A 27,974-nucleotide genomic window follows, 5' to 3' on the forward strand; every position below is an offset into this window, starting at 1 on the left:
GGAGGATATGAACAGACAATTCTCCAAAGAAGAAATACAGATGGCCAACAGGCACATGAAAAGATGCTCCATATCGCTAATTATCAGGGAAATGCAAATTAAAACCACAATGAGCTATCACCTCACACCAGTAAGGATGGCCAACATCAAAAAGTCTAGGAACAACAAATGCTGGCGAGGATGCGGAGAAAGGGGAACCCTCCTACACTGCTGGTGGGAATGGAAACTAGTTCAACTACTGTGGAAACCAATATGGAGGTTGCTCAAAAACTGAGAATAGAAATACCATTTGACCCGGGAATTCCACTCCTAAGAATATACCCAAAGAAAACAAGTCCTCAGGTTCAGAAGGACAAATGCACCCCTATGTTTATTGCAGTGCTATTTACAATAGCCAAGACATTGAAGCAACCTAAGTGTCCATCAGTAGATGAATGGATAAAGAAGATGTGGTACATATACACAATGGAATTCTATTCAGCCATAAGAAAGAAACAAATCCTACCATTTGTAACAACATGGATGGAGCTGGAGGATATTATGCTCAGTGAAATGAGCCAGGCGGAGAAAGACAAGCCAAATGATTTCCCTCATTTGTGGAGTATAACAACGAAGCAAAATTGAGGGAAGAAAATAGCAGGAGACTCACAGCCTCTAAGGGTCTAGAGGTTACCAAAGGGGAGGGGTGGGAAAGCGTGGGTGGGGAGGAAGGGAAGGAGAAGGGGATTTTGGGGTATCATGATTGGTGCACATGGTGTGTGTGTGTGTGGTCATGCGGAGGACAGTGTAGCACAGAGAAGACAAGGAGGGACTCTGTGGCATCTTACTACACTGATGGACAGTGACTGCACTGCGGTATGGGGTGTACTCGATAATAAGGGTGAATGTAGTAACCACATTGTTTTTCTCGTGAAACCTTCATAAGACTGTATATCAATGATACCTTAATAAAAAAAAAATAAAAATGTTAATAAGTAAAAGAAACCTTAGACATAGTGCATTCAAGCCATTTATCAGATTTCAAAGTAGAAGTCCAGAATGCAGAAGCAACATTTTAAAGTTACAGTTAAACAGCAAAAAAACTAGTTCAGCTGCCTTTTTCACTCTGTAACATTTTAAGTTTAGAATCATAGAAACTTCACACACACACACACACACACACACACACATATATGAAGTGCTCTGACCCCAAATTCAACTTAATTTTTTTCTGATGGCCTTGATTGTTTTAAAAGGTAATATACATCTATCACAACAATCTTTCCATAAAGCATTTTATAATTACAAACAAAACACATTTTCTTGAATGTGTCTCCTAACAAAAAAATTGAGATAGCAACATTTTCTATTCACTCATAAATTATTTTTCCCTAGCTGAGCAAGCAATATTGCCAAGGGTGATTAACTTTGGAACAAAGTCTATATAAAAATAAGAAATAATCTGAGGAATACCTGAAGTAGAAGCAGCCATCTTCCTTGTCATCTTTTATTTTATTACAACTAAATGTTTCTGCCTAGAAAGGGAAGCATAAAAGGGGAGGGAGAAATCACAAACATTTAACATAGTACATTTAGGATGAAATTATATTACCTTTACCAAATGGGAATACAGATCACATCTGGATTTAAAAATACACACACACACACACGTGCGCACACACACACACACACACACACACACACGCTCGAGGTACATACCTTTATAATGCATTTAAGACACAATAGCGAGATTAGTTATAGTGGAAAGAGGTATTATTAAGGGCACTCAATAGATCTCTATCGTGGTGATACAATTTTAAGGCAACAGCTTGATGGGACTGATGGTATAAATTAAGGAAGCTAGTTACCTAAAGAGATGATTAAAATGAACCACAAATCCTGGAAGGCATTGTTAAATTGGGACCCTCTGATACAGTTTAAGGCTGAGTTTTCAACTTGAGATTTATTTAGATTTGTACTGTACAGTACAGTGGCCAATAGATACATGTGGCTACTAAGCACTTGAAATATAGTTGGTCCAAACTAAAATGTGGTGTAAGCATAAAATAAATAACAAATTTCAAAAACTAGGTAAGACAAAATAATGTAAGTCTCATTAGTGCATTTGAAAATACTGAGTACAAGTTGAAACAATTTTTGATATATCAGGTTAAAACTACATTAAAATTAATTTTCTTTTTTCTTTTTACATTTTTAATGTGGCTAGCAAAAAAAATCTAAATATCACGTGTGACTCACATTATGTTTCCATTGGATTGTGCTGCTTTAGAACTTCAAACTGTTGTCACCTCTACCCTCTGCTCTATCCTGTAAGTCTATCTCAAGTCTCTCTACCAACTACTTTTCTGTATTATTTCTTAGTGATATTTAATGGCTTTTTGCCTTGTGGATTGTCCTTTAGAAGAGATGATATTAAAATATAAAGTATCTTAAAGAATCATCAAATGCAGGGTACTCTTCAATAGCATCCACACCTAATTTTGAAATGTGCTATGATATAATTTCTTTTTAAATCCTAAGTGATGAAGTGGGTTAATTTCTAGTTCTCTAATACATACACACTGCATTTTGACATTAAATCACATTATTGTAAGAGCTAGTTTTAATTTCTAAAGTGCTTTCCAGGACTCACATTTGTTGGTTGTCGGTTTCCACTGTTAGACAGCTGCCACATTTTCATGGAAATACGTGCTGGATTAATATTTTTAATGATACTGTCATCTTCAGAAATAATCGTAACAATAAAATCTGTCAAGGTGAACATAAAAAAATTTTCTTTCTAGTTCAATTAATGGATTTGGTTAAATAACTGTATGTCTTAAAACATACATCTCACTTAAGTGTTCATAAAAATACTCTGATGAATTATCTAAAAAAAAAAAAATACTCTGATGAAGAAAATGGAGCTATTCTTTATCAGCATTCCCCCAAAATTTGTCTATAAAACTTACTAATCATGACAGACAACTCTCTAGTGCTAAATTTCCCCTGAAAATCTATGCAGACATCTTTGGTATTAATAGTCCCTTATTTTCACAGTCTGCAATGCTTTTAAGTTCTACCATGTACGACCAAAACGGTTAGACTGGGAAGCTCAGCAACCTAGAATTAGGGTAACTAGTTAAAGTCCATATGCATTATGCATCCAAGAATACAATGACTATTTTCTTTCATGATTTTCAATAGCTTACAGTAGCTAAACTATAATTACATATAATACTTTTTCATCTGTAACATTAAGTACCTGTTAGTTTCTTATTCACAGGGAGTAGGTCTTATCTCCCTAGATTTAAAGACAATGTATATGTGTAACTTAATTAAAAACTGTTGATTTTTTAATTTAAATTTTCTGGTTTACTTCTTTCAACTGCTTGTAACTGTGTACAGAAACTGATTCAAGGAAACAGAAGTGTTCAAGAAAATTACCTATATAAAGCAAATACTATTTCTTATTGTCTTGGCACCTGCCACACTACACTGAAATCATCTCCTACACTAGGCAGAACTCACTGAAAATAGCCATATATTCATTATTGGAACAATGAAACCAGTATAGTGCCCCGAGAAAATAGGTACTTAGTAAACATTTTTAAATATCTCTCATCATAAATTCTGATGTGATGTATTTCCATCCAAATTAAACAATCCTGGTTCTGTTTGGTTTGAGGTGACATCACAACATATTTAATAGAGTCTGTCACAGTTTTCCCTATTTATCAGTTACTATTTCTTTTGCAGAATTTCATAATTTAGTGAATGAGCAAGCTGAATTAGCTCAGTCTATCAGTTATGATAGAACTTTATGAACTTAAAGTTCATTCTTGACCTTTTAAAGAATGTAGGGTATAGGAGTGAGAGAAGACAAAGCTAAGTCAAATGTATTTTGTCTGCCATACAGGTTTGTTTTTTTGTCATGTTGAACATGTAGGATAAAAAATTTATTCTACTAATGTAAAAAGCAAATTATCATTACAAATAAATTTTAAAGCTGAATTACTCACCAGTAAAAACATCCCCTGCTAAAAAGGAAGCATCTTTGTCATATTTAATATTGAGACGAATGGGTTTTTCTGGGTCTGGAAGAATCATCAACTTAATTAAAGGTCCATCTATGATATTCTTGTTATATGTGGCTCTAATTTGCATATTATGTAGTCCTCTAACAAGGAAAAAAAGGTGGGGTTCAAATTACATTAGTTATAGCCTCAAAATTTTTAACACAATTTATACAGAGTTTAATTCATTTAGGAACACCTTCCAAAACTAAATAGAAGGCTAGTTATTACTTTTAACTTTACCAAGTAATAAGAAAAATCAATTTCTATAATACTAACTATCAAACTTTTGGTTCTTACCTAGGGGCATAAACAGTGAATACTCCCAAATTAGCCCTGCCCCTTTCATCTGTTTTATGCTGTTGGTTTGAAGGAGTCAGCTGAAAACAAAACAAACAAAACAGTTAATTAGAAAATTCTAGAGATCAAATTCTTTCTGACTATTACTGTGTTCTTTTCCTCTAGTACTATTTAAAAATTTGCATTTGCACACACTTCTAAAAACAGTAGTTTTGTAATATGAACTAAAGCAGTGTAATATGTAATCAAATAAGCCAAAGGATACTAATCACTCATCTTTATCAACTAAGCTAGAATTCAGTGTATTTCAGTTATTAAATTACACAAGTCAATGTTCACTGTTTTGATATAAACGAAATTTGTATATAAATACTGAAGGTATATTCCAAAACTGGGGGATGTGGGGGATGCCGCAGGAGAAATAAACATAAATATACACACATATGTTTAAGTCAAGACATCATAATACAATGTCCATTGTTATTTAATTTTTCTCCTGTTTACTCAGATATGCTTCTTAAATCTTTGTTGCAACCCTACCTTCTAGTGATAACCAAGCTTTCATTGTCAAGTGATTAAAAATCAGTGGCCACATTTCCTAATAATTGCTTAGAAGAATATCTCAGCCTTTTGCACATGCTTCTCTAGAAACCAGAATCATACTCTTATCTGGTGTAGAAAATAATCACTGTACAACTTTTCTAGAAACAAGCATTAAGAACCAAAATGAACTTGTAAGGCAGAATATCAGACTCTCTCCTAAACCCTAATACCCACTTCAGCTTAATGGAACTGAAATATTTGGCAAAAGTATCCAAAGAGTTTTAAGGGCAAAAAATGAGGAGTAATTAAAATGACAGAAGAAAGTCCTTTGTATCTGTCATATTTACCTTCTGCTCCATTGTCTCTCACTTAATCCATCTTCCTCAAAATTCTGTCTGGATCCTAAATTCTTGCTATTAAACCAGAGAAGCAAGTCTTCTATTTCAGGCTGTATAGTAGCAATACTATAGTTTTTAGTTTTATTTTGATAGGCTTAAGACCTCTGACCCTGATTACTTTACAAGTCTATGTGGATCAGAAGCCATTCTTGGCACCTTAATCTCCTGACTTTTAAGATCAATTTGTGGGGTTATTGGGAAATTCCTGCTGGGATTCTTATTGAACTAATGGATTAATTTCAAGTGAACTGTGTACTTACACACTATCAACTGTTTTCATCCACTAAAATTATAAAATGTTTGTGGAAGGAGACTCAAGAGTGGCTGAATATAACTCCAGAAAATCTCTCTGGCAACAACCTGGCTAGAACAAATTAATTCTCTTCAACCAACAGAAGGGACTGTGTGAAAAATACAACTTTGCAAGGGACTGGCAGCTTCTCCCCTTTCCCTTCATAGGAGGGCCTCCAAGTTTGCACCAGGTGTCTGAAGTCTCCATTATATCCTAAATCCTAAACAGCAGCTAGCTATCCTAATAGTCATGCAAATTAGTACCTAATCTTGGATTTCCTGGTATCCAAGCACCATGTTTGCTCCCAAACATTGCAAGGCCATGTTCATGCTTGCCCTGTACCCTAGAACACAACCCATTGTAGGTCTAGCAGCTATGTTCAGGCCCTGGGAACACTGCATAAGGTAAGCAGAGGACAGGTACTCACATGACTCTTTGTGCTTACCCTCAGGCTTGTAAGTTTCCCCAATAATACATGTTCCTCAACCCACACTACAGGTCATTAAATCTGACTTCATTCACCTTGTCAGTGTTTTCTATTCATCCTAATCTGAAATCCAAGTACTATTAGTATTGTATAATAAACACTCAGATAGTCAAAATTGTAGAATGTTATCCCTTGTTACGCTGTTTGCAAGATACAAAGTTTAATTCCTCAAAATAAAGAAAAATCTTTAGGTTGATTTAAACTAGGCAATAATTATAGCTGTATAATTCCATATTAAAAAAAGAGAGATAACCCCTAAAGACATCATCATGAGAATGAAATCAGAATTTTAAGTAAGTGAAAAAATTTTAAGAACATTGAAAACTTACCTTTAAATTGTTAGGTTTTAGAAGACTTATTTTAACCTGTGGTACAGGTGCTGGATTATCCCACTGGTCACAAAGTTGAACAGTGAGAGGATTCTGTAATTCTCTTCCATTAATCACCGGAATGGACTGAAACAGGTAATAAACATTTTAAGAAGCACTAAAACATATGTGCCAAACAATATACTGATCACTTAATTTATCCCATTCTATTCACAAATGGCTTCTTTCATCAATTAAACTTTATAAACAAAATGGTCCCCTTCTATAGAAATGATCGATACTGACGTAAGGCAAAAGATCATTTGGCATTATTGGCTTCTAAAGTTCCTAAAAGTTACATAGCAGAATGACTTCAATAGAAACAGAAGCTTATCTTAGGTTCTCAGATTTAGCATTGGCTATCTATAACATTTCAGGATTTCAGTTATCTCATTTATAAAGTAAGAATGACAGTAATATATCATAATGCTGCTGAAGATTAAATGAGACAATATGTATATATTTTTTTCTTCTATATATTTTGCTTAGGTGTTAAGTCAGTTCCTCTTTTCCACTTAAGAGTCCTTTGGGGGGGAAGGTGTGTCAAGAATTAAGGTAGAAACTTTCACAAAAACCAGATATTCGATGATTACTTTTCCAGCCATAGCTACCTACATATGATCATATCTCTAACAAAAATTAGTTTTAGGTTTTATTTTTAAAGGTTCTGGATATCCATGGTATCTGCAAATAATCTTCTAATTAAAATTTTGAGTTAACAAGCTGTCATTACTTTCAAAATACTCTCTGCCTACAAAATCACATAAAAACATGAACATGTCCAGATTTTTCCCACTTCAAAGGTAAATAATTACTTCATGATATAATAAATCAACAAATTCTTTATTGACATCAGTAGGCACAAAGAATGCATTAATTTATGTAACATAAGTGCTTCCAGGGAAAAATAAATATTCTGGCTTTTCAGTGAAACTCTTTAGTCAACACACTATTACAGCAAAAAGCTTTTAAAGCACACTGTCATACACTCGTTTACCTGGGTTTTTTTAAACTCACAAATCAAAACGGGCAAATCTCAAACTTCCTGTACCAGCGGAATTTCAACTATTACCATAGCCATGTGGGTTCATTTTCCTTTGAAAAAAATCTAAACTGTCATAGGTATAGGCAAAGCCCTACTAGACCATAACTGAGTGCTCAAATCTAAACACTTTAAAATTGGAATTAAAAAAACTCAGTAAGAACTCACAAAGGTACAGATTTGAAAGATATTTGTAAAAGATTTAACTACTTGCATAGGAAAGCATACCAAAGTTTTTATGGGTATAATGATTTGATACCTGAGATGCCTTTTAAAACTCCAGCAAAAAGTTTTTTTTTGAGTCAGTAAGGGAGAATAATGAAACAAAATTGGCAAAAATCAGTAATTGTTGAAACTAGATATTCACTATACTGTTTTTATGCATGTTTGAAAATTTCTGTAATGAAGTTTTTAGCTTTTGAATTATTACACTTTTTAAACAAAATGGTGGAGACAGTGATGAAGTAAATGAACATTAAGAATCATATTACGTTGCCCTGTTATCAGTGTTATTGTTACTAATCTATTCTGACCCACTGACAATTTCACAGTAATAAGCCATATGATATTAAATTCTTTCAATCAGGGCAGGAAGTTACTTACCTCCTTTAATTCTGGCCAGTCTATAAGGAGAAGTTTAGCTGGTGGTCCAGAAATTAGCTGCACTCGAATAAAGTCAGAAAACTCACGCCATGTAAAACAAAGATCCTTATTTCCAGGAGGACCTGGAATAAATTTGATGCCTCTTACACTTATACTTTGTGTATTTTCCTAGTGAGGAAAAGTATATGAGAAAAGACAGGGAAATAACATTTAGCTCTCAATAAAATGAAAGAAAATGTTGTCATTAACCCATGTGCATACAGAAGTGTTTCTGGGTAAAACAATGGCAAATAACTTATACAAATGCCTATACTGGAATATCATTAATTTCATTTTCCTTGAGAGAAGAAACTGAATTTCTGTCTTGTAAGGAAGAGATCTAACATACCTTGTACCATGCAAGGGTATATGTTTGCCCAATGCCCTTTGCACTTACTTTTTCCCTTTGTTTTTAACATTTTTTACCAGATTTCAACATGACTTTTTTTGCACCTTCATCAGAGCGGTCTTGCCTGACCACCCTGTAAAAAGGCACTCTATTCTCTTACTCCTCTTTATTTTTCTTACCACTCATTTCTTACCTATTACATGCTTGCCCCATCACAAGGGGATCCCCAGAAAGGTAGGGGCTTTGATTTGTCTCTGGTACTTAGAATGCCTAACATATCACATTAAGGGAATCAATGAAATTAGCCTGTAATTTTTGCAATGTGATTGAATGGTATAAACTAATTCCATGCTGGCATGAGCACTGTAGTATCTGCATTTTAATACTGATCCTTAATAATTTCATCATCTCAAATTTCCACTAGGTACAAACTATCCCTTCAGATTTTAAAAACTGGTTAAAATTCCATGTTTTATGTTCTGAAACAATTGCTTGTAGACTATTTTCTGTAAAAAGACACTGCCAAATAATCAAAATTAGTCCTCCCCAAAGTCCCAGTAAGCACAGGGGAATTTTTCAATATCTGAAAAACAAATACTCATTAGTCAAACATACTGAAAGTTCAAAAATGTGTAAAGTCTAACCCAGAATTTCACATTTATTAGTGAAACACCAAAACCTTTTGAAGAGGTCATGTTGGAAGTTACTCTGGTTTTACTTGAAATCTTGAAAATAAAATTTGTATATGCATTTACATATTGTAGATGGATACACATAGAAATATAAAACCTGAAAGGCACCCTAAGGCCTAATGTTGAAATTATCAAAATAATATACTTCAGAATAGCAGCACATTTTATTCAGATGCAGAAATGATTTTAAGAAACTGATGTATGAAACTACTTTTTATTTCAAAAAGTTACTTTGTTTTTTAGTTGTTTTATTTTTTAAAAAACGGTTCCATTTTCTTTTTGCAGAGACTGGGGGTAGATTCCTGTTATTTGAAAATGGGTCAAGATAGTACATATAAGTTGTAAAATGACATTTGGAAGAAAGAAAGTCAACTTGCCTGGAGAATAATGAGCTATGGGAGAAGAAAGGTATGAAATTATGCTACAGTGGAATACTATAGAGTATTCTATGCCATACTAAGGTGATAGAGTCTAAATTTATAATGTAAAATGCTGATAGGTCTGACAGGTAGCACTAAGATGAGAAATGAAAACTGACAATGGATTTGGTCAGGTGAAAACGGGCAGAAAAAAATGATGAGATTGGCTTGCCTGGGAATGACAGAAAAGGTTATGAAAACAGATAGGATATACAACTCTTCCAAGGAGTTATACTATAAAAAGAAGGAAACAGGACAAGGGATTCAAGGCTAAAGGTGGTAGGGCCTTTTGGGGGGTGGTTAGGAGGGATTGTTTTTTCAGATGACAGATATTTTATCATGTTTATATGCTGATGAAAATAGACAAGGAAAACTGAAGATACAGGAACACAGGTTATACTTTAAGAGCAACTGATGAAAGAGGACTGAAATCTGTGCATAAGGTGAAAGGAAGCAGGGATTGTTCATGAATAAAGATGGGGGCACAGTTATTGTCTGATTTCATCTACACACAGGGTAAGCTAGATAATGGAAGAACCTGAAAGTCAAAGAGCAAATCTTATCTTCTGTACAAAAACATCATTAAAAGTTCTGTAGCAGTGCTGTAAGATACAATGAAAGTGGTGTTCTGAAAACTAGAAAGTAACAGCATAACAGATCAGTGGAAACAGAAAGTCCAGTTAAGATGGGCAATGAGGAGGTTATCTATGTTACTCTGTCAGGTAAAAACTATAATGGAGGCTCTACAAGGAAGAAGAGTTTTAAACAGCTCTAAATGGATTCAACTTTACTTGGGCCTTAGAATTCTTCCCACCTCATCTACTCTGGCCTGGTAGTTCCTTGAAGGTACAACTCAAACATCTCCTTTTCCAGAAAGTTCTCTTTGATATCTCCAAGCAGCATATATCAAGTTTGCCTGTTCTATACTGAAATAATTCCACCAGGGTTCATATTTTTCAAGCTATTCTCAATTAACTGCACAAGCTAATCTCAGTTAGTTGCAAATTTTCAGTTTTCTCCCCAGCATCCTGTTTAATGCAAGGTGTGAACACTAAGAAATTCTATTTCAACAGCTACATGAAAAACTACCTTTACATACATAGCAAATATTTATGGATGAAATATGATATATGGAACCTGCTTCAAAATAATAAGGGGAAAGTGATGCCTACTGAAGTTGAGTGATGGGAACATGGGAATTATTCATTACTATTTTCATTCTATTTTTTTGCATATGTTCAAAATTTTTCATTATAAAATGTTTTTTAATGCCTTTTATGATTCTTCATTGTAAGCATTAAAATCACATTTCTTTTAGTTATTTTGTTTTTCCCAAATTTTGTTATATATAAACCAATGATATAAGCCAACTGTTTTGAAAAGTAATCATACCTGAAAAGCAGTTTTCAAATGTGAACTATCAAGTCCAATCCCAGCAATTCCCAAGGCAGATAAAGAATTTGGTGAAAATGCCTGAATCTGATTTCCATACTGATCTGTAACTATTATAACTATATAAAAAAGGAAAGTTTAAAGCATTATATTTTGATAAAAGATAAATATCTACAAATGTAAAATGCTTAGAAACATGCTCTAAATTTTATTCTTAATTTTTGTAAATTATACTCACTTCTATACACTACAAAATACATCAAGAACCTACGTAAGCACATTTATATTTATATATTTAACATGATGTTGATGTTAATCAGATTTTTACCATGAAAATCTGATAAAATAATTTAGTATTTTGTAATATCCTAGATATAAGAAAAATGTAAGATACATATGAATCCACCTATATATTTACTTTACACTTTCAATATTAACTATAATTACTTCTAACAAAACGCAACATTTTTCCAATGAACTATTTTTGCCAAACTGAAATCCATGAAAATATTGATATTGTCAGTGAAAAAGTGATAGTGAAAAGACTTCAATCTTTCAAAACAATGGATTTTAAACCAATAATCATATATAAACTCAAAGATTTCTTTTAAGATTATGTTGCCAAAACATGAATATAAGGACATATATTATACAATTATTTAAAAGAAAGAAAGCAGGCCATACTAACCTATTTCCCCTTGAAGCTCTTGGCCCATCTGTACTGTTTTCCCTCCTTTTAACTCACATTTTAGATGTTTAGGTTCATCAGGGAGTGGTCTAAAATTGGTTAACAAGTTAAAAGGCTTTGGTTACACCATTAATTGTAGAAAAAGATGAGTTTCAATATGCTAAAGAGTAATATATATATATATCACTCACTTTCTCACTTAAAATACAGTAACACCCCTCCCCCAAATACCTCTATTTATAAACATTACTATTAACCTAAAAGGAAGGCGAGAAAAGAGCTTACAAAGATAGTAGAGAATACTGAGAGAACAAAAAATTACAGAACTGTGAATGCTATTATCTATGCTGGATTAAAAAGAAATTATGACAAGAGCACACTGCGAAAGAAAAGGTGGTTCAGAAGGAAGAATAACTCATTAAGAGACCTGCTGTGGCTGGTGAGCAGCATACCTGAAAACACCTCAAACACAGAACTATTCTTTGTTGGGAACAGTATGGAGATGGGTAGAAGAATTAAAAGTAAAGGCTGTTATTGGAAAAGAGGCAGCATGCCAGAGTGAAAGACAGGTTTCTTACATATTTACTTCAGTCTTCCCCTTTGTTATCAGCTCTACATATCAGGTCCAGTTGCCCTCAGCTTTAAAAATAATCACTCGCCAATGAAGACTTTTTCCTTGTGAACACACTAACTGACCACTCTGTATCTTTTGTACTTTTCATGTCCTTGTCATTTTGCAGGTATTTTCACTATTGCTTGCACAAGGAGGACTTTCCTTTAATAAAAGTTCTAGTTCTCACAGATACTAGACAGCCGATTAAGCATAGGGTTATAGTGATATTAAAAATTAATCACTATCTCCAGTGAAGCTTTCTTCTAAAGAAACAACCTACCATTATTTCACTGAAATGATGGTATTTTTCTACATTAACAACTTCTACATGTGTGCTTCAGAGGAAAGTATTTTTATTGCCATATGCTGAATTTGTAAATACCTATAATGTAATATGCCCACAAACCTTACTGTAAATGCACTTTCCAAAGACACATGATCGTCTTGGAATGAAACCTGGCAATAGCGCATATCTTTTACAGATGTTGGCACTTGTACATCAGGAAGCAGCCCTTGTAGCAAGTGTTCTTTGTTAATCTCAGGTGTCCAGTTAACCTAAAAGAAAAACTGTATGGGTAAGAATAATATCAAGCCTAGCCTAACACCCTCCTACTGCCACTTATCTTACTGAAGACTCTTAATTAAAATTCAGCTAAAATCCACTTGCCTGACCTCTAATGAAAAAGAAAGCTCCTTTATGGCCAGAAATTAAGGTAATTCATACATTACTTTAAGCATCTTGTCTTTGCTGTTAATGTTACCATAGCTTTCAATGAACAAAATTTAAAAATCTTCGGTCATGTCTTTAAAGTTTTGCCACAGGATTATCACTATGGTAATTATAATTTAAAACTAACATAGATCAAATCCTGTGATCATTTATGAGAGATAACATTAATTGCATTTTTTAAACCATCTTAATATGGGCTTTGAATGAGATCTAGGCAGACCCTTACTCAGCATGATGAGAAAATGTTAAGTTCCACCGATGTAATTACCATCCTGGACACTTTTTGGTCTTAATCTATTCTTGGATGTGATGCTTTTAATTTTACAGCCTTTACATCCTGTATTTTGTTACCCAATCCTTTTTTCTTAGGTTGATTAACCAACTCTATCCTACTAACTTCCAATCTTTTCTATTTAAGAATTTTTTAGCTCGTTTGTCTGCTTTTAGTCTTCTGTTAGTTATATTCTTAAATCACTGACACTCTAATATTTTGATCCCAGTTTATGCTGTTCTAACATTTATAGTCACCTTTTTTATCTTTTGAGACCATCTTTTCTTATTTTTAAATAATGGAAGAAGCAAATGCAAGCAAGAGCTATACAAAAAGGCTTTCTTCCCTCACCCTAGTTGTGCTACCTCTTTACTATTCTCAGATCAGTTCTGGTTGACTTTCCTCAATACTGGAGCATTTTCTGAAAACAAAAATTATTTTAAAGACTATACTTCCAAATTAATAATAGCAGTATTTAATATCTTTTATTGTTAATAAAGAGGTGCATGTTTTAAAATCTTTGGTACCCAAGAAACTTATGTTAACTACTAGCTTGAAGCAAAAATATGCCAACTGCAGGCCACAAACTTAAAGAGGCACAATGATTACATACAGGGAGAGGCTCTCCAGTCAACGTTTCTTTTAACTTTGATAAGAAACCAGAATGTGGGAACATTATTATGAGAAAGCAAGGTACCAGTTCAGAAGCCTGGCTCATGGCACCACTTTTAAACCACTCACCTTCAAATCTGCTGAAATAGATAAAAATGGCTTGCCTCTCCTTCCAAGCAGGATCAATTACTTCCCTCTCAATCCTCCTCTTCCCTCATTATGGAGGGAAAGATCAAACTGGCTAAAGCAAGAGTTATTTCAAGTAAGATTTGAAAAATAAGATCGCTTGAATCCCTGTTAAATGATTCTTTTAAGATATCAGATCCTATATATGGAAACTCAGGATGGCTATAGGCGGTAATGGTACAAAAGAGTAATTTCTACATCTGTCCCACCAATAGCAACTCTCCAAAAATTTAGTTAATTTGGATCCCTTACATAAGAGTTTATAAATATTGGCTTTCCAGAGATAGGGTGATGTTTATATGTAACTGAGCTAGGTTAAACCTGGATGTTTAGAAAATTATTTCCTCAACACAAGATTTGAGATGTTTTTTTTCTAGGGATATCAAGAAAAATAACACAGTTCGGGTATGTGTGGTTTGAAAATGCAAATTTGTTCCTATGTAATTAAAATAGGGAACAATGTGAGTATGAAACACATTTTACTTTTGGATTATGCACAATTTCATCCATGACAATAATAGCTGGACACAGAAAACTGAACCCAGCTAAACTAAAATACATAGACATACACAAAAAGACACACCTCAAACACCTACCAGCTGCCAAACCTGGTAGTGCATATATAGGGGAGTTTCTACCTCTTCACAGTAATGCACACACTGCAACCCTTCCTGCATCCACTTTCACAAATAAATTAAATGGCCATATTATTATAGTGTTTATGGACTTGGTATTTATTATGTCTTACTATTACTGCTTTGGTAGTACTTTATTATTTTCCTAACTTTTTTTAAAAAAATGGGTAACTGATGAAGTTTGACTATTGTGTCTCTAACTCCCATTTTCCCCAAAAGCCATGTGATTTATATAGCACAGTGATTTTAAGGAATGAATGTATTTCATTATAGCAAAAAGGACTGTACTTTGAAAGGAGCAAGCATAGAATTCTCACTGTTCTTTCAATCAATCGTAAGAGTGCTAGAGCAGTCTACTCATGTGGAAGGAATGTTTTGATTTGGTTGTCTATTAAATGAGATGTTAGTTTCAACACATAGATTCATCCCATCAAGGTGCAAATGATACATTTAGGTTACATAAGTTGGAAGAGGACCAGTTGAAGATTCAAAAACTGACAAAGCTGTTTCATGCTTTTAGAATGGTATACGTATTTTCAATGAACAAATCAGGGCTCTGTGGTTAACAATAATGTTTCATGGTTTGCCTTTAACAGACCCTTTATTTAGTGCTTTCAGGACAGCTAAAAATAAAATGCTTTGGTAAGGTCTTGACTGTGACTACAGAAATACAGTTGGTCAGAAAGTGTATAGTGAAATAAAATGCCAAAGATCGGAATTTCCCTTTTTTCTTTAAGAATCAAAATCATTTTTCTAAGTACAAATTTGTCACACATAAATCATTCACATTTCAAAGGCATTAAAAAAATTCTCATTTAGCCTGGAATTCTAATTAATAGTATTATTTTTCTGATAGGCTTCTTCTTGGAGGCTATCCTGTAAAATTTGTTCAGCGTCATCTGTCCAAGCATAAAATGGGCAAAATTCTGAGACACTTACTTTAATTTTATCTGCTAAAGCTGATGTTATCATGATTTCTCTTTCCCCTTCATCATACATTTGAAAAATAAGATTATGCATAATATCGCCTGCTATCCAATTAACCTCATCCTGATGTTTGATCTGGATTGCCTTTTGTCCTTCCACACTGAATATCTGTAATCTTGCAACATGGCTACTAGGAAGCAATTTAATAGTCTTTTCCACAGGTGCCACATCTTTACAACTCTAGGAAGAGAGGAAAACACAAATGTATATCGGATGACATCTGTACTGCAAACATATTTTTTGCTTTTAGTGGTGAGTCTTTTACACCATTTGCTTAAGAATTTATTTCCAATATTATGGAAGATTATCTTATATACTGTTAACATTCATAAGTTTTCCATTAAGAGGACACTGTACTTCCACATTTTATATCATTAAGTTATAAATGATAGGGGCCACATTCTTAAAACCAAAACTAGCATAGTTAGACTTAAAAAGATTTCCCTCCCCTTACCTGTATATTTACCTCAAATTATTGAAAATATGTGAAATTTTAACCATATGACACAGATCTGGTAGTTTGCATTTACTAATAAGAATAAAGATATAAGAAATTAAGAACTTTCCATAAAATCAGAAACAAATAATTGCTGTAAAATACATTATTTACACTGAAGCTTCTAGTGCTTTTTCAATTCATTGTACACTGGTAAGTGAACAAGCTAGATAAGGACTCCAGATGCCCTGAAGGCTGAGCTGTCATATTTACAATTTATTACAGGTACATCAGTGTTTCACAGTCCAGTAAAAATGAGCTGGTCTGGATTATGCTACATAAATTGATTTTAGGCATACAAAATTAAAACATCATCATTTCATAATCCAGGTATAGTGCACTCCACAGGATACACAAAATTCAAATTAAACCTAAAGTCTATACATCTTTACAATCTTACACAATCATGTCTCCTTCCTCAACCAGTTGCAGTCATTCCTACTGAAGCCCAAATATATAAATAAAGACATATTAAAAACCTACCTCACAGAATATCAAGCCAATAACCCATCTTCTATTCTGAGCGTATTGTATTTACCCGACTCAAATTCAAGAGTCACTGCCTTTGGATAACATTTTCTAATTCTGTGTTGTAGAATATCCCTTGGTCTTTGTCTTACCTAACCTGAATTTTCAGTCTTCTGCTTATTGCTGCTCTGTGGTATTTACATAGTTCCTAATGCTTGTTACTTTTGCTTCCAAGCTCAGATTCCTTCCTAACTCCAAGTCTTTTCTTCCTGATCTTTTTGCAAGACAGTATGCTCAAAATTATGAGGCCCACATTACTGAATAAAGGAAATGCAAACATTATTTGAAGATTATCAAATATAACTAGCTTGAATAGAATAGAATTAGAATTATCACCTCATTCTAATTTAAAAAATAAAAGCTGTCTTTTACTCTTTTGAGGTTCAAGATATGTTAACTAATATATAATTATAAGAAAGCATCAGCTAATCAACTGATTAGGTTATTCATCATCTACACCAATTCTGAAGAAACCACATTTAAATATTTTACTTGTTTAAGTACTTGTTATCCCATTCAGCAATCTAAGAGTTCAATTGTTCATATAAACTGCTTGCCCTCTTCCAGGCTGACTTTGCCTTCAGTCATGATGTATATCCAATAACAAGTACCCTACTGGCATATTAATATAAAAGTCTCTTAATAGGAAAACACTAATAAAAAACATGTAGTTATTTTAAAATTGTAATACAAATTAAATGTTTATATGTCCTTCCGTGGTGGTGTAAGTGGGGAAATTTACCAAACAATCAGGAATATGTAATCAACAAGAGCCATAGATATTACAGAAGGTTTGATCAAGAAAATTACTAATACAAAATGTTATTCACTATACTATTTCATACTGCCTTTTCTTCCTTTTGGCTAAAAGAACCACAAATACCTCATTTTTAAAACTCAAACAATGTTACATAAAATATAAAGCTGCTAAAGAATATCTGTATGAAGACTCAAATATCAACGAATAACAATAGAAACTTACAGGTATTTCAATTTTTGCTTTAAGCATCTGATCTTTTTTAATGTTCTGAACTTGGATCGCAGATCCTGATAAAATACTGGTTCCAGAACTACTGCAATCCACAACATAGACGGGAAGGTTTGGAGCACCTGAAAACTATTGGAAGCATACAAAATAATTTAAGACCCCAATCAAACATACTGATTATTAATAATTCTTAAATTTTCATATAATTCATAGAGCTACTACTTCTAGGTATAAATTGGAAAATTCTAAACAGAATTCACCTAAATTCACTAAACGCTAGAGAATTTTTCAATGAAAAAAATAATTTTCTACAACTCTAAGTAAAATGTTATCTTTTACTGATAAACACCCACTTTACTGAAGAAACACCCACTTTCTCCACCACTGCTCTGTTTTAACTTCACAGATTTGGGTTTCCCTTTCCTTTTTTTGTGGTCTTTAACTCAACTTCATTTTTCAATCTATCGCCAATCCTAAAAGACATTTCTATCACTCTATTCGTAAATTAAATACTTCATCAAAATGTGGGGAATGGGCCAAGAAAGGAGTTGTCTTCACAAATTTCTTTATGAAACTGAGTGTAGCTGGCATCTTTATTGGCTTAGGGATGCAGAAAACTGTTGGCAATGAGATATCTCATATATTTCTCCATGGAATAATCATTGAAGACCTAGAAGCAGTATAAAGCTAACTATAAAGAAGCTAAAATATATATGTGCATATAATACCAAAGGACACAAAATAAAATCTGCATGCTCTCATATTACAATAGCTTACCTTACAATGAACAATCAATTTTGGTTGTGTTGTTATATTGTCTGATTCATCCAAAACTTCTACCTGAAATGGGAAAGCTGTTCCATTTTCTATAACTAAAATTTCAGAATCAGGTTTCACTTTCAATCGATGAGGGGGACCTACCAGAAAATTATATGATGAAATACAGACTCAGGATTGAAAGGCTGAAATACTGAAATAACAAAAAACAAAACAGCTTTTTACAGAAATTTAGTCTGATAAATGATGCCAAGAATGAAAAAATAAACATTATCCATGTTTACTCATTTATATCCTCAAAATCCATACATTCTATACATGCCCAGAGTAGTCTCAATTAAATAAAATGTTTGATGACTAGACTCAGCTTATGTGACAAACTATGACATAGTGATAACACATGATAGAAATCACCTTAACATGCAAAATCTTAAAAAGATCCAGAAAAAGGTATTCAAGAAATAAAACTTCATTAAACTACTTTTGTACTTCCTAACATTAACGTTACACAATGACTGATTTTTTTTTTGACATTTATATTTCTCCTTCAAATACATATTTCATTCAATTTCTGTACAGAGTTTTATACTAATTAATGTATATCTGGAAGTGTACAGATATTCCTTATTTCTCTGCAAATATGCTTTAAACATTTGGTTTGTTCAGTTTTTATTTTTAAAATATTTTTATTAAGGTATGATTGATATACACTCTTAAGAAGGTTTCACATGAAAAACAATGTGGTTACTACATTTACCCATATTATCAAGTCCCCACCCACACCCCAATGCAGTTACTGTCCATCAGTGCAGCAAGATGCTGCAGATCAACTATGTGCCTTCTCTGTGCTACACTTTTCTCCCCGTGATCCCCCACACCATGTGTACCAAACATAATAGCCCTCAATCCCCTTCTCCCTCCCTCCCCACCTGCCCTCCCACACCCCTCCCTTTGGTAAACACTAGTTCATTCTTTGAGTCTCTGAGTTCCTTCAGTTTTGCTTCATTGTTATACTCCACAAATGAGGGAAATCATTCGGCATTTGTCTTTCACCGCCTGGCTTATTTCACTGAGCATAATATCCTCCAGCTCCATCCATGTTGTTGCAAATGGTAGGATTTGTTTCTTTCTTATGGCTGAATAGTATTCCATTGTGTATACATACCACCTCTGCTTTATCCACTCCTCTTCTGATGGACACTTAGGCTGCTTCCATATCTTGGCTATTGTAAAAAGTTCTGGGATAAAAACAGGGGTGCATATGTCTTTTTGAATCTGAGACGGTGCATTCTTTGGGTAAATTCCAAGGAGTGGGATTCCTGGGTCAAATGGCATTTCTATTTTCAGTTTTTTGAGCAACCTCCATATTGCTTTCCATAATGGTTGAACTAGCTTACATTCCCACCAGCAGTGTAGGAGGGTTCCCCTTTCTCCACATCCTCGCCAGCATTTGCTGTTCTTAGTCTTTTCAATGCTGGACATCCTTACTGGTGTAAGGTGATATCTCATTGTGGTTTTAATTTGCATTTCCCTGATGATTAGTGATGTGGAGCATCTTTTCATGTGTCTGTTGGCTATCTGAATTTCTTCTTTGGAGAACTGTTTCTTCATATCCTCTGCCCATTTGTTAATCGGGTTACCTGCTTTCTGGGTGCTGAGGCATGTAAGTTCTTTATATATTTTGGATGTTTACCCCTTGTTGGATATGTCATTTACAAATATATTCTCCCATACTGTAGGATGCCTTTTTGTTCTGCTGATGGTGTCCTTTGCCGTACAGAAACTTTTTAGTTTGATGTAGTCCCATGAGTTCATTTTTGCTTTTGTTTCCTGTGCTCAAGGAAATGCATTCAGGAAGAAGTTGCTGATGCTTATATTCAGGAGATGTTTGCCTATGTGGTCTTCTAAGAGTTTTATGATTCCATGACTTACATTCAAGTCTTTAATTCATTTCAAGTTTACTTTTGTGTTTGGCATTACACAATAATCCAGTTTCATTCTCTTGCACGTAGCTGTCCAGTTTTCCCAACACCAGCTGTTGAAGAGGCTGTCTTTTCCCCATTGTATGTCCATGAATCATTTATCATATATTAATTGACCATATATGGTTGGGTTTATATCAGGGCTCTCTATAGTCTGTTCCATTGGTCTATGGGTCTGTTCTTGTGCCAGTACCAAATTATCTTGATTACTGTGGCTTTGTAGTAGAGCTTGAAGTTGGGGAGTGTAATGCCCCAGCTTTATTCTTCCTTCTCAGAACTGCTTTGGCTATTCGAGGTGTTTTGTGGATCCATATGAATTTTAGAACGATTTTCTCTAGTTCATTGAAGAATGCTGCTGGTATTTTGATGCACTGAATCTATAGACTGCTTCAGGCAAGATGGCCATTTTGACAATATTAATTCTTCCTATCCATTAGCATGGGATGAGTTTCCATTTATTGATATCTTCTTTAATTTCTCTTAAGAGCGTCTTGTAGTTTTCAGGGTATAGGTCTTTCACCTCCTTGGTTAGGTTTATTCCTAGGTATTTTATTCCTTTTGATGCAACTATGAATGGAATTGTTTTCCTGATTTCTCTTTCTGCTAGTTCATTGTTAGTGTATAGGAATGCAACAGATTTCTGTGTATTAATTTTGTATCCTGCAACTTTGCTCAATTCAGATATTAGATCTAGTAGTTTTGGGGTGGATTCTTTAGGATTTCTTATGTACAATATCATGTTACCTGCAAACAGGGACAGTTTAACTTCTTCCTTGCCAATCTGGATGCCTTTTATTTCTTTGTGTTGTTTGATTGCCATGGCTAGGACCTCCAGTACTATGTTGAATAGAAGTGGGGAAAGTGGGCATACTTGTCTTGTTCCCCATCTTAAAGGAAAAGCTTTCAGTTTCTTGCTGATAAGTATGATGTTGGCTGTGGGTTTGCCATATATGGCCTTTATTATGTTGAGGTACTTGCCCTCTATACCCATTTTGTTGAGAGTTTTTATCATGAATGGATATTGAGTTTTGTCAAATGCTTTTTCAGCATCTATGGTGATGATCATGTGGTTTTTGCCCTTCTTTTTGTTGATGTGGTGGATGATGTTGGTGGATTTTTGAATGTTGTACCATCGTTGCATCCCTGGAATAAATCCTACTTGATCATGATGGATGATCTTTTGATGTATTTTTGAATTCGGTTTGCTAATATTTTGTTGTGTATTTTTGCATCTATGTTCCTCAGGGATGTTGGTCTGTAATTTTCTTTTTTTTCTGGTGTCTTTGCCTGGTTTTGGTATTAGAGTGACGCTGGCCTCATAGAATGAATTTGGAAGTATTCTCTTTTCGTCTACTCTTTGGAAAACTTTAAGGAGGATGGGTATTAGGTCTTCACTAAATGTTTGATAAAAATTCCTGGTCCAGCAGTTTTGTTATTAGGTAGTTTTTTGATTACCAGTTCAATTTCGTTGCTGGTAATCGGTCTGTTTAGATATTCTGTTTCTTCCTTGGTCAGCCTTGGAAGGTTGTATTTTTCTAGAAAGTGGTCCATTTCTTCTAAGTTATCCAGTTTATTAGCATATACTTTTTCGTAATATTCTCTAATAATTCTTTGTATTTCTGTGCTGTCTATAGTGATTTTTCCTTTCTCATTTCTGATTCTGTTTATATGTGGACTCTTTTTTTCTTAATAAGTCTGGCTATGGGTTTATCTATTTTATTTTCTTGAAGAACCAGTTCTTGCTTTCATTGATTCTTTGTATTGTTTTATTCTTCTTGATTTTATTTATTTCTGCTCTAATCTTTAGTATGTCCCTCCTTCTACTGACTTTGGGCCTCATTTGTTCTTCTTTTTCTAGTTTCATAAATAGTGAGTTTAGACTGCTTATATGGGATTGTTCTTCTTTCTGGAGGTAGGCCTCTGTTGCAATATACTTTCCTCTTAGCACGGCCGTGGCTGTGTCCTACAGATTTTGTGGTGTTGAATTACTGTTGTCATTTGTCTCCATATACTGCTTGATCTCTGTTTTTATTTGGTCATTGATCCACTGGTTATTTAGGAGCATGTTGTGAAGCCTCCGTGTGTTTGTGGGATTTTTCATTTTCTTTGCATAATTTATTTCTAGTTTCATACCTTTGTGGTCTGAGAAACTGGTTGGTACAATTTCAATCTTTTTGAATTTACTGAGGCTCTTTTTGTGGCCTAGTGTATGATCTATTCTTGCAAATGTTCCATGTGCACTTGAGAAGAATATGTATTCTGCTGCTTTTGGGTGTAGAGTTCTGTGGATGTCTGTTACGTCCATCTGTTCTAATGTGTTGCTCAGTGCCTCTGTGTCCTTACTTATTTTCTGTCTGGTTGATCTGTCCTTCAGAGTGAGTGGAGTTTTGAAGTCTCCTAGAATGAATGCATTGCATTCTATTTCCCCTTTTAATTCAGTTAGTATTTGATTCACATAAGTAGGTGCCCCTGTGTTGGGAGCATAGATTTATAATAGTTATATCTTCTTGTTGGATTGACCCATTAATTGTTATGTAATGTTCTTCTTTGTTTCTTGTGACTTTCTTTGTTTTGAAGTCTATTTTGTCTGATACAATTACTGCAACTCCTGCTTTTATCTATTAGTTGCATGAAATATCTTTTTCTATTCCTTCACTTTAGGTCTGTGTATGTCTTTGGGTTTGACGTGAGTCTCTTGTAGGCAGCATATAGATGAGCCTTGTTTTTTAATCCATTCAGTGACTCTATGTCTTTTGATTGGTGCATTCAGTCCATTTACATTTAGGGTGATTATCGATAGGTAAGTACTTATTGCCATTGCAAACTTTAGATTTCTGGTTACCAAAGATTCAAGGTTAACTTCCTTACTATCTAAGAGTCTAACTTAACTCACTTAATATGCTATTAAAAACACAATGTAAGGGTTCTTTTCTTTTTCTCCCTCTTCCATTCTTTATATATTAGGTATCATATTCTATACTTTGTCTATACCTTGTTTGACTTTGGGGATAGCTAATTTAATTTTGCATTTGCTTAGTAGCTGTTCTACTTTCTTTACTGTGTTTTATTACCTCTGGTGACAGCTATTTAACCTTAGGAACATTTCCTTCTATAGCAGGCCCTCCAAAATAGACTGTAGAGATGGTTTGTGGGAGGTAAATTCTCTCAGCCTTTGCTTATCTGGAAATTGTTTAATTCCTCCTTCAAATTTAAATGATAACCTTGTGGGATAAAGTAATCTTGGTTCCAGGCCCTTCTGCTTCATTACATTAAATACATCATGCCACTGCCTTCTGGCCTCTAAGGTTTCTGCTGAGAAGTCTGATGTTAGCCTGATGGGCTTTCCTTTGCATGTGATCTTATTTCTCTCTCTGGCTGTTTTTAACAGTCTGTCATTATCTTTGATCTTTGCCATTTTAATTACTGTATATTTTGGTTTTGTCTTCCTTGGGTCCCTTGTGTTGGGAGATCTGTGTATCTCCATGGTCTGAGAGACTATGTCCTTCCCCAGACTGGGGAAGTTTTCATTAGTTACCTCCTCAAAAACACTTTCTATCCCTTTCTCTCTCTTCTTCTTCTTCTGGTACCCCTATAATGCGAATATTGTTCTGTTTGGATTGGTCCCACAGTTCTCTCAATATTCTTTCAGTTTTAAGATACTTTTTTTCTCTCTATGCCTCAGCTTCTTTGTATTCCTCTTCTCTACTTTCTATTTCATTTATCATCTCCTCCACTGTATCCAATCTGCTTTTAATACCCTCCATTGTGCTGTTCAATGATTGGATCTCTGACTGGAATTCATTCCTGAGTTCCTAAATATCTTTCTGTACCTCAATTAGCATGTTAATAATTTTTATTTTGAACTCCCTTACGGAAAGAGTCATGAGGTCCATGTCATCTTTCTCAGGGGTTATATTAATTTTACTCTTTACCAGGTTCCTTTGGCGTTTCATATTTGTGCATGGTGACCTCTAGTGTCCAGAAGCTCTACTCCCTGGAGCTGCTCAGCCCCTGAAACAATGTCGTGGGACGCAAGGGAGTGGTATTGGTGCCTGGGGGGAGGAAAGAGCTCTTTCCTGTTTCCCGGCTGCTATGTCTGTCTCCGCTGCCTGAACCAGTGGGCCGAGCACACAGGTATAAGCTTTTGTCCCAGAGCAGCTGGATATGGATCCCTGCTTCCCACAAGCAGCTGGAATCTCAGTCTCTCCAGGAATTTTGCATGTCTTAGCTTTCCAACCCCCTACTCATGAGAATATCATGAAAGCACCATGAAATGTAGGCTTGTGCTCCCAAAGCAGATCTCCGGAGTTAGGTATTCAGCAGTCCCAGGCCTCTACTCTCTCCCTGCTCCATTTCTCTTCCTCCTGCCGTTGAGCTGGGGTGGGGGAAGGGCTTGGGTCCTTCCAGGTCACAGCTTTGGTACGTTACCCTGTTCTGTGAGGTCTGCTCTTTTCTCCAGGTGTATGCAGTCTGGCACAGTCCTTTTTCCTGTTGCTCTCTCAGGATTAGTTGTACTAATTATATTTTTGTATTATATGCGGTTTTAGGAGGAAGCCTCTGTGTCACCTCTCACACTGCCATCTTTAATCCTATTTTTTTTTTTTACTGAAGTACCACTGATATACAATCTTACGTTCGTTTCAAATATTCAGCACAGTTGTTCAGCAGTTACCCATTATTATTAAATCCTCACCCGTACTAGTACAGTTATTATCTGTCAACATAGGAAGACACTACAGAATCACTGGCTATATTCTCCATGCTGAACTATTATCCCCATAACCAACTTATATTATGATTGATAATTTTTGTGCCCCTTTATCCCTCTCATTCTCTCCATCTACCCATCCCAACCCCTCCCCCATGACAACAACTAGTCACTTCTCAGTGTGTATGAGTCTACTGCTGTTTTGTTCATTCTGTTTTATACATCTACAAATAAGTTAAATTATATGATATTTGTCTTTCTCCACCAGGCTTATTTCACTGAGTATAATACCCTCTAGATCCATCCACATAGTCACAAATGGCAGGATTTTTTTTTATGACTGAACAATATTCCATTGTGTATATGTACATCTTCTTTATCCATTCATCTACTGATGGTGTGACACTTAGGATGCTTCCATATCTTAGTTATTGTAAATAATGTGGCAATAAACATAGGGGTGCATATATCTTTTTGAGTCAGGGATCTTGTTTTCTTCAGGTAAATTCCTAGAAGTAGAATTACTGGGTTGTACGGTTTCTATTTTTAGTTTTTTAGGGACTTCCATACTACTTTCCACAGTGGCTGCACCAATTTCCATTCCCACCAATAGTGTAGGAGGGATCCCTCTTCTCCATATCCTCACCAATACTTGTTATTTCTTGTCTTTGGATAGTGGCCATTCTAACTGGTGTGAAGTGGAGTCTCACTGCGGTTTTGATTTTCATTTCCCTGGTGATTAGCAACGTAGAACATCTTTTCATGTGCCAGTTGGGAATCTGTATTTCTTTGAGAAATATCTGTTTAGGTCCTCTGTCCATTTTGTAATAGGGATATTTACTATTTTGATCTTGAGGCAGATGAGTTCTTTATATATTTTGAATGTTAACCCCTTATCAGATAAATCATTCAGAAATATATTCTCCCATACTGTAGAATGCCTTTTTGCTCTGATGGTGTCCTTTGCTGTATGGAAGATTTTTTAGTTTCATGTGGACTCTCTTGTTCATTTTTTATTGTGCTTCCCTTGCCCAAGGAAAAGTCTCCAGTAAAAAAAATTGCCCATATGAGTGTTCAAGAGATTTTTGCTTTTTTCTTCTAAGAGTTTTATGGTTTCATGACTTACATTCAGGTCTTTGATCCATATTGTTTACTTTTGTGTATGAATTTAGACAGTGATTCAGTTTCATTCTTACATGTAGCTGTCCAGTTTTCTCAACACCAGTTATTGAAAAGGCTGTCTTTTCCCCACAGTATATTCAAGTCTCTTTTATTGTATATTAACTAACCATATTTGTGTGGGTTTATATCTGGGCTCCCCATAGTGTTCCATTTATCTACAGGTCTGTTCTTGTGCCAGTGCCAAGTTGTTTTGATTACTGTGGCTTTTTAGTAGAGTTTGAAGTTAGGGAGCATAATCATCTCCCCTTCCCCAGCCACTTTGGTCTTCTTTCTTAGGATCACTTTGACTATTTGGGGGTCTTTTGTGGTTCTATGTGAATTTTAGAACTATATGTTCTAGTTCATTGAAAAATGCTGTTGGTATTTTGATAGGGATTGCATTGAATCTGTAGATTGCCTTAGGCAGAATGACCATTCTATTAATTCTTCCTATCCATGAGCACAGAATAGCTTTCCACATATTGCTGTCTTTAATTTCTCTCATGAGTGTCTTACAGTTTTCAGAGTATAGGTCTTTTACTCTTGGTTAGGTTTATTCCTAGGTATTTTATTCTTTCTGATGCAATTGTAAATGGATTTCTCTTTCTGCTAATTCATTTTTAGTAAAGAGGGATGCAACAGATTTCTGCATATCAATTTTGTAATCTGCAACTTTGCTGAAACCAGTTATTAGTTCTAATACTTTTTTGGCAAAGTCTTTAGGGTTTTTTTTTTTGTATATGTCATTTGCAAAGAGTGACAGTTTAACTTCTTCATTACCAATTTGGATGCCTTTTATCTATCTGTGTTGTCTCATTGCCATGACTAAGACCTCCAGTACTATGTTGAATAAAAGTGGTGGGACTGGACATCTTTGTCATGTTTCTGATCTTAGAGGAAGAGCTTTCTGCTTTTCACCATGAAGTATGGTGTTAGCTGTGGGTTTGTTGTATATGGCCTTTATTATGTTGAGGTACGTATCCTCTATACCCATACTATTCATAGTTTTTATCTTGAATAGATGTTCAATTTTGTCAAATGCTTTTTCAGCATCTATTGAGATGATCATTGGTTTTTATCCTTTTTACTAATGTGGTGTATAATACTGATTGATTTACTAATGTTGTACCACCCCTGCATCTCTGGAATAAATCCCACTTGGTCGTGATGGATGATCCTTTTGATGTATTTTTGAATTCAGTTTGCTAATATTTTGTTGAGGATTTTTGCACCCATGTTCATCAGGGATATTGGTAATCTTTTAAAAAGTGTTCTTGTCTGGTTTTGATATTAAAGTGATGCTGGCCTCACAGAATGAGTTTGGAAATATTCCCTCCTCTTCCACTCTCTGCAATACTTAAAAAGGATGGGTGCTAAGCTCTTATTTTAAATGTTTGGTAGTATTCTGCTGTGAAGCCATTGGGTCCTACACTGTTGTTTGTTGGGAGTTTTTTTTTACCAATTCAATTTAATTGCTGGTAATTGGTTTGTTCAAGTTTTCTGTTTCTTCCCGGGTCACTCTTGGAAGGTTGTATTTTTCTAGGTATTTGTCCATTTTTTAAATATGTCCAATTTATCGTCATATAATTTTTCACAGAATTCTCTAATAATTCTTTGTATTTTTGTGGCCTCT

General features: G+C 34.6%; 1 protein-coding gene across 3 annotated transcripts in view; it reads right to left on the reverse strand.

Annotated features, from left to right (window-relative positions):
- SMCHD1 (structural maintenance of chromosomes flexible hinge domain containing 1) overlaps window positions 1-27,974 on the reverse strand; it is a 187,871-nt gene that overhangs the window by 67,908 nt on the left and 91,989 nt on the right. For 2 of the 3 annotated variants that reach the window (XM_036905842.2, XM_036905843.2), the window contains exons 23-34: window positions 18,491-18,630; window positions 17,708-17,842; window positions 15,654-15,881; window positions 12,687-12,835; window positions 11,668-11,756; window positions 10,980-11,098; window positions 8,089-8,256; window positions 6,405-6,530; window positions 4,356-4,435; window positions 4,002-4,159; window positions 2,633-2,748; window positions 1,453-1,514 (exon numbers count right to left, since the gene is read on the reverse strand). In XM_036905842.2, coding sequence (XP_036761737.2) covers window positions 1,453-1,514; window positions 2,633-2,748; window positions 4,002-4,159; window positions 4,356-4,435; window positions 6,405-6,530; window positions 8,089-8,256; window positions 10,980-11,098; window positions 11,668-11,756; window positions 12,687-12,835; window positions 15,654-15,881; window positions 17,708-17,842; window positions 18,491-18,630 — 1,570 coding nt within the window. The remainder of the gene's footprint in view (window positions 1-1,452; window positions 1,515-2,632; window positions 2,749-4,001; window positions 4,160-4,355; window positions 4,436-6,404; window positions 6,531-8,088; window positions 8,257-10,979; window positions 11,099-11,667; window positions 11,757-12,686; window positions 12,836-15,653; window positions 15,882-17,707; window positions 17,843-18,490; window positions 18,631-27,974) is intronic. The other variant, XM_057504069.1, reaches the window with a different exon arrangement.

The sequence above is a fragment of the Manis pentadactyla genome, chromosome 6 (genome assembly GCF_030020395.1).
Source record: "Manis pentadactyla isolate mManPen7 chromosome 6, mManPen7.hap1, whole genome shotgun sequence".
Classification (NCBI taxonomy): Eukaryota; Metazoa; Chordata; class Mammalia; order Pholidota; family Manidae; genus Manis; species Manis pentadactyla.